General features: G+C 65.2%; 1 protein-coding gene across 2 annotated transcripts; it reads right to left on the reverse strand.

Annotated features, from left to right (window-relative positions):
- Positions 1–1,264: 1,264 nt before the first annotated feature.
- On the reverse strand, positions 1,265–3,099 carry LOC142358834 (retinal homeobox protein Rx2-like). Of its 2 annotated transcripts, none has more exons than XM_075411000.1 (3): positions 2,865–3,099; positions 2,506–2,762; positions 1,265–1,942 (listed from the first exon to the last, which is right to left on the reverse strand). In XM_075411000.1, the coding sequence occupies exons 1-3, from the start codon at positions 3,097–3,099 to the stop codon at positions 1,487–1,489; spliced, it is 948 nt and encodes a 315-aa protein (XP_075267115.1). In that variant the 3' UTR covers positions 1,265–1,486. The 2 variants fall into 2 exon arrangements, with proteins under 2 accessions (XP_075267115.1, XP_075267114.1); XM_075410999.1 differs by having other exon boundaries at positions 2,506–2,729; positions 2,832–3,099.
- Between the last annotated feature and the right edge of the window lie 3,721 nt (positions 3,100–6,820).

Raw genomic sequence — 6,820 nt, forward strand, 5'->3', positions numbered from 1 at the left:
CAGCAGGGATCCCTCACTGGGCCTCCCCGCACCGCCATGGACCCGCGCAGCTCAGGGAATGGAAGCCTGGGGGCCTGGGCACAGCGTGTGCTCTGGTCCAGGGAGGCCGGCTGGATCTGCAGGGAGGCCGGGGAGACAGGAAAAGGCGTTTCAAAATAGAGGGATTCCTATTATTATCCGTAAAAGCAGCTCTCCAGACAATAGATGGGGGCTGCCGTGGAGAAGGCTGTGAAGGGATGTTTAGAAACTGCTGTCTAAGGTTAAAAAGCTCTCTGAAGTGAAGCTGAACAAAGCTGACATACTTGTTTCTGACAAGACTCTTAAAAGATACGCACAGATTGTGAAAATATAATTAGACGCCAGCCTTTGTCTGGCCACAACGAGTGGGAAATGGTGAAAGGAGAGGTCTCCCAGTCTGCATTGAATCATCCCCAGGACACAATGAGGGCGCTTGTGCATCCTTCTCTCTTCCCTAATGAGAAACGTTAATTGCCACAACCTCCAGAGTGTGTAGAGCACCCCGTGCCCAGTGGAGGAGAAGGGGTGTTTCATTACAGCTTCTCAGCCCCATTACCGGCAGTAACGGAGATAATGGAAAATAAAGATGCCGCATTTTTAGTTTCGGCAGCTTGGCAATGGGCATCGGCTGGGTGGGGGAGCGAGCACGACCCAGCGCCGTGCCAGCCTCCGGGGTCTGCACCGAGGGGCCACAGCGGGCAGGACGCACCCCGCGGCCCCCGACGACAGCTCCCGCCGCCCAGTCGGGCGCCCAGCGCCGTCAGCTACCACCCGGCCCCACCTCCAGCCTGGGTGGGCAAAGCCCATCCAAACCCCGGGTGGCTGTGGGGTGCTGCACCTGGCCCAGGGGCTGCCAGGGCCCCGGCCGCTCCTCGCTGAGCGGGCAGCTCCTCGCTGGGTGCGCTCCCCACCGCGGGGCTGCAGCCTCCAGCGCTCCCCGCCACGCCGGGCAGGGTCCTGCTGCTGCAGACAGAGGGAGGGGGCCCACAGCCAGGCCCGTTCCCCCCCTCTGCGCACCACGGGCGGCGGAGGGTCCGGCCCCAGCATCCCACCGTGTGCAGAAACGCGACGCACAGCCTCCACGCAGGTCGTGCCATTTCACAGCGCACAAGCGGCAAACCCTACCCAGGCACCGCAGACCTCGGCTCCCAGCCACTTCACACCGCTCTGCGCCCTACTGCAGCTTTTATTGCAACTAAAGCATCCAGCCAAGGAGGGAGAGCGAAAGAGACTTTTTTTCTTCCTCTTCTAAGCTAGGATCGGGCCCCTAACTCTGCAGGGCACGTGGAAAAGGGAATTAAAAGGACCACAACAGACAAAGCAAGTCACGGCGCGGGGGCAAGGCTGCCGCAGGGGACAGCCCTCCCTCGCCCGGCCGTCCGGGGCAGCGGGCGCAGGGCGAGGGCGTCCCTCGGCCGCCCCAGCTCCGGCCTTCCCGCGGGTTTCTCCCCGGGGCTGAAGAGGGAGTTCAGATCGTCTGCCAGGGCTTCCCGATGGACTGGATGTGCTCCTTGGCCTTCATCCGCAAGGCGGCAATGCTGGTGTTGCGCGGGTCAGCCTCGTCCGCGGGAAACTTGTCCACAAAGGCGGCCCCGCACTGGTAAGGCGGCGGCGGCGGCCCCATGGCGCCCAGGGGCTGCAGCGCGTGGGCCACGGCCGGGGAGCTCAGGAAGGGCGGTGGCGTGTAGCTGGCGGGCAGGCTCTGCGGTGAGGCCATGAAGCCGGGCAGGGTCTGCAGGGCCGTGCCGCCGGGCGCCGGCGGGCCGAGCCACGTCTCCAGGGGCAGGCTGCCGCCGAGGGGGCCCGCGGGGGCTGCCTGCGGCGGGCGGCTGAAGGACAGCACGGGCGAGTCCTGCAGCTTCAGGGAGGTCACCTCCAGCTTCTCCTGCCGCCGCCACTTGGCCCGTCTGTTCTGAAACCACACCTGCAAGCACGGCCGCGTCACCCGGGCCCCGGGGCGGCCGGGCAGCGCTGCCGGCCCCGCCGACGGCCGCGGCTCCCCCCGCCTGCGGCCGCACGCTCGGGACGAAGCGAGCGAAGCGCGGCGGAGCAGCAGCCGGCGCGCCGGGCCCAGCCGGGCGGAGCGGGGCCAGACGCGCCTCCCCGCGGGCCCGGCAGCCCGGCCCGCCCCGGGCCGGGACACGCCAGCCAAGGGGCAGCGGCGCTGACGACGCGGCTGGCGGCGGCCCGACCCGCGGCTGCCCCACGGAAGACGGCCCCGGGCTCCGCGGCGGACCGGGCCGGGGCCGCCGCGTCGGGGCCGTGCGGACGGCGCCAGCTGCAGACCCGCCCGTCGGGCCGCGGCCAGCGGTGCCGGCACCGGGCCGGGTTCAGGGGCCCGCGGGGTCGGGCAGCGGGGCCGCCCGCGCGCCGAAGCGGTGCTGCTCCGGCCGCCGGGGGCGCGGGGCCGGGCCGGGCCGCGCGGGGGCTGCCGGGGGCGCGGGGCCGTGCGGGGGCTGGCGGCGCCGGGGGCGCGGCGGGCGTTACCTGCACGCGGACCTCGGGCAGGTTGACCTTCATGGCCAGCTCCTCGCGGCTGTAGACGTCGGGGTAGTGGGACTTCTCGAAGGCGCGCTCCAGCTCGTGGAGCTGGTAGGTGGTGAAGGTGGTGCGGTTCCGCCGGTGCTTCTTCTTGGGCTGCTCCTCGTCCGACGGCCTCCCCTCGCCGCCGGCGGGCCCCTCGGGGCTGGCGCTGCCGGGGCAGTACGGCTCTGCCGGGGGGAAGACGGGCGGGTCAGCGGGAGTGCGATCCCCCCGCCGGGCCCGCCCGAGGCCGCGGGGCAGAGCCGCCCGCCCCCGCCCGCCGCGCTCACCCTGGCCCCGCTCGGCGCGGCCCCGGGGCTCGGCCGGCGGCGGCTCCCCGGGCACCTTGGGGAGGCAGCGCCGGGGAGCGCGCCGGTCCGCCGGGCGGGCGCTGCCGTCGGGCGGGAGGGGCCCGAGCAGGCCGTCCTCCTTGGCGAACCCCAGGATGGCCTCGATGCTGTGCAGCCTCGACGGGTTCCCCCCGGGGCTCCGCGCCGCCTGCGCCGACAGCGAGAAGGCGCCGTCGGCCATGGCGAGCGGGGCGCCGGGCGGGTGCATGGGGCGGCCGCACCGGAGCCCGGCGGGGAGCGGCGTTCGCGCCCGGCCCCGGGGCGGCGCGGGCAGCTCTGGCACGGCGGCGGGCGGCGGGCTGGCCTCCTTGGGGCGGGGGGGCGGCGGGGGGAGGCGAGGCCCCCGCGCCGCTCCGGCCGGGCGGGGGAGGCAGCGCGTCCCCGGGGCCCCGCCGCCCCCCGCCCCCGCCCGCCCCGCCCCGCCGGCCCCGACCCCGACCGGCGCCGGGCGATGCCATCCGGGGCCCTCGAGGCGGGGCGGGCCGGCCCGCGGCTGCTGACGGGTGCCGGCCCGGGCCCGGCGCCCCGCCGAGCCCCGCCACCGGAGCCCCGGAGCCGAGCGCCGTCGGGACCCGTCGCGGGACAGGCGGCTGCCGGTACGCCGGGCGCGGGGAGGGGGGGGAGACGGACCCGGGACGGCGGGAGCCGCTCGCCGGGAGCGCGGCGGACGGGCCCGGGAACGGGGCCTCGGTGGCGGGGCTGGGGGGGGCCCGGGGCGGCGGGCGCTGTGCCCTGGGCTCCCGCCGCCTCCCCGGGCCGCCGTCGCCCGGCAGCTCCGGCCGCGTCGGGCCCCGGCGCTGCTGGCGACGGCGGGACGGAGGGCGCCGGGCATGACCCCGGGGCAGAGGGCGTTGGGGCGAAAGCCGGTGCCGCTCCGCCGTCGGGGCCCCGGCCCTGCCCCTGGCCGCCCGCGGAGCCGGGTTCGCAGACCGGGTGCCCGCGCACTGGGGCTGGTGGGGAGCGCGGGCTGCGGAGGCGTCCGAAGGAGCCGGGCTCAGCCTCCGGCCTTGGCGGGTCTGGGGAGAGCGCTGGGCAGTGTTCCCGAGGGTATTGTCCGGGGTGTTGGCACAGGACAGGCCCTGTGAGAAGAGCTGAGTGTGTGGCCCGGTCCTCAGCGCGGCCGGGGCGGCCGGCGGGCAGGGCACGGCTTCGCGGGAGAGCGGTGGGGTGCTGGCAGAGGCAAGGTGGGCAGCCAGAGCCTCGCCTCGCCTTGTGCTTGGCGTGGTGGAGGACAGGGACTCAGCACGGCACTGACCAGGCAGCGGCGTCACGTCTCCTGCCGCCGGCACGCTCCTTCCTGCGTACTTGCACCGCTTTTCGCTTTTCATCGCGTGATCGCTTTTTGTGGTAGCACTTGCCAGTTCCTCTGGGACACTGGCCGCCTTTTGTCCCGGCCGGTTTAAGTCACAAACACAGGAACATCCAGACTGGTTTTCAGCCTGCCCTTAGCTTTGAAGCCTGAGGAGAGTGTGTGTGAATGAGCACCACCACTGCTGCTGCTTCTTCCAGATGTAGTAGCTAGTCTAGTAAAAGGTGGGACTTTCTCAACAAACCTTCATTTTTGCTTCCCACCCCCTGCCCCAGCAGGATGCATTTTGCGTGGATTTTTTTCTCTTCAAAACAAAGATTGGCGGTGCTTGGCTCTCCCCGCGCCCACACCTTTTTAAGATTTATGGTCTGCCGTCCCAAAGTTAATTCCATTTAGAAGTGCTCAGCTTTTCCTGCAAGCTCCAGGTGAGGTTTGCCTTCACTGAATGCTTCGCAGGGGGGTGGTCGGGGCCGAAAGAACTCAGCCATCCATTGGCAAAGAGGGAAGAGGCCGACAGAAGAGACAAGAAAAGGTTAGTGTGGCTTTTGTGCACAATATGAAAAGCAAGTCAATACCGTTGTAGGAGCATTGGAGGGTACTCAAAGCAATCAGCCAGGGGCCATTGTGTTCCTTTAATCTACATGTGTATTTCCCAAGAACTCTATTAGTGAAGATGAATGAGCTGTGCAATGTCCCTAATTTCTTCTAATTTGGAGCTGGGGATTTATGGCACTCACAACCAGCACAAAACATGCCTGTCCCTCTAGAAGCTGTGGGCAAACTTGGGAAGCGTTTTTGCTTGTTAGAGCAAAACAAGATAGCAAGGTGAGGCGAAGGAGCAAAAGCTCTTTAGCCAGGCTCTGGTCTGGCAGTAAGTGCCATAAAGGGCATTGGGTCCTGGCGCAGATGCTGCTTTTAGGGCACCTGTCAAAATTGTCAAATAGAGGGACAAGACTCATTTTTTTTTCTGTTAATGTGAATGTACAGCAAAAAAACTTCTACCCCCAAAGCAGGGTACACATACCACACAGTACACGAGAGACCTTCCTCCCTAAGGGAAAAGGGTCCTTCTTCCTCAGCAGCAGATTATTACAGTTGTGTTTGCCCTATGGAATTGCATTTGTCACTGTATCTTCCTTCTTGCACGTGAGTGGAGTTGTCGAAAGAGGAGGCAACTCCCTTGGTCACAATCTGTAAAAATCTGGAGGAAAAAAAACCCAAAACAAAGCCCACCCTGTAGCAGAGCAGAGACCAACTCTGACTCTTGCAGCTCCAGCTCTATCTTTCCTCTCTTACCACGCTGAAGGCACAGACCGTGGTGCCCTGACACGCACATGAGGCATCGCACTGTTCTGGAGAGGGAGGAAGTGGAACAGGTCTTCTGATAATTGGAGACTAACACAGAGTGTAGGATGGGAAAGAAAGGTGACTGTCTGAACATTTCCCTTTGGGTCTAATGTAGTGGCTGTTAGCTCAGTCCCCTGCTGCCACAGAGTCCCCTGCGACGTATTCGCAAATACTGTTTATCTTCAAAAATTTACAGGGGCAATCAGGATCAAATTTGAGAATACTCAGTAGGGGATGAAATAGGTGGGATTAGAACTTGTCTTTCCAAAAGGTAGCCCCCATTCCATCAGCTTTTTCATTTTTTTGCAATGTATTATTACAGCAACTACTGCTGAAGTTATGTTTGGAAGCTAGGAAAAGTTCTTGAGATGGACAGCCTCTAAAGCACAGCTGTCGGCTATGCCCCTTTCCTGGGCACACCTGGTGAAGACTAAGTGGGAGTAGTTTTGGTCCTGTTGGTGCTGTTGAGACATACGTATGGGACATGGCTTCACACAATGAAATCAGCACCATAAAATGCCACAGATTCTTGCTTCCTTTCCTCCTGCCTTTTCTTTATGTCAAGCTGAAATAATTGCTGCCTTGGAGAGCCGACATTTGAAGCCGAAGTCGCTCTGCAGGTGGGACATGGCTCTCCAGACCGGCGATGTGCTGCAGGGAGGGCCTCCTGGAGAGATAAACGGGACTTCCAGGGTCAGACAGCAGATCGACAAGGGGCGGGGGGGCAAGGAGAAGGGGGAAATACTCACCCAGCGGAAGCCTGTACCCTGCTGCAGTTTGCATACTCTGCATCATCCCACAGATGACTGTTAAAAACTGAAAAAAATGGCTTTGCTTTTTTCCTCCCCAGAAGTTTCTAAGCATGCAGTTGAAGACCCTTCTTGAAGCACGATGTATGAGGCAGCTGCTGCCTCCTCCCGTCACTGCGTCCCTCAGACCTTGGCAGTCACCTCCCGCGGTTTTTCTAGCGGGACGTTTCTTCGTCTGCGCCTAGGAGAGGTGCCCGTGGTTGCTGCAGCGCTTGTGGGGCGCGCAGCGGCGGGCGGGACGGCCCCAGTGCCGGCAGAGCGGGCTGTGGCGCGGTGCCGGAGCCCCCGCCGAGCTGGCCGCGGGCAGGGCACCGCGGCGGCGGCGCTGGTGTGGGGCAGCCCGCTCTGGGTGCTGGGTGCGAGGGCTCCGACGCTGGGCTCGCCATGCTCGGCCGTCCCGCTGCGGGGAGGGAGGGGAGGTTCGCTGCTGTGAGGCTGTATTAACACAATCCTTCTTTACTTGT

Source organism: Opisthocomus hoazin, chromosome Z (assembly GCF_030867145.1).
Source record: "Opisthocomus hoazin isolate bOpiHoa1 chromosome Z, bOpiHoa1.hap1, whole genome shotgun sequence".
Lineage (NCBI taxonomy): Eukaryota > Metazoa > Chordata > Aves > Opisthocomiformes > Opisthocomidae > Opisthocomus > Opisthocomus hoazin.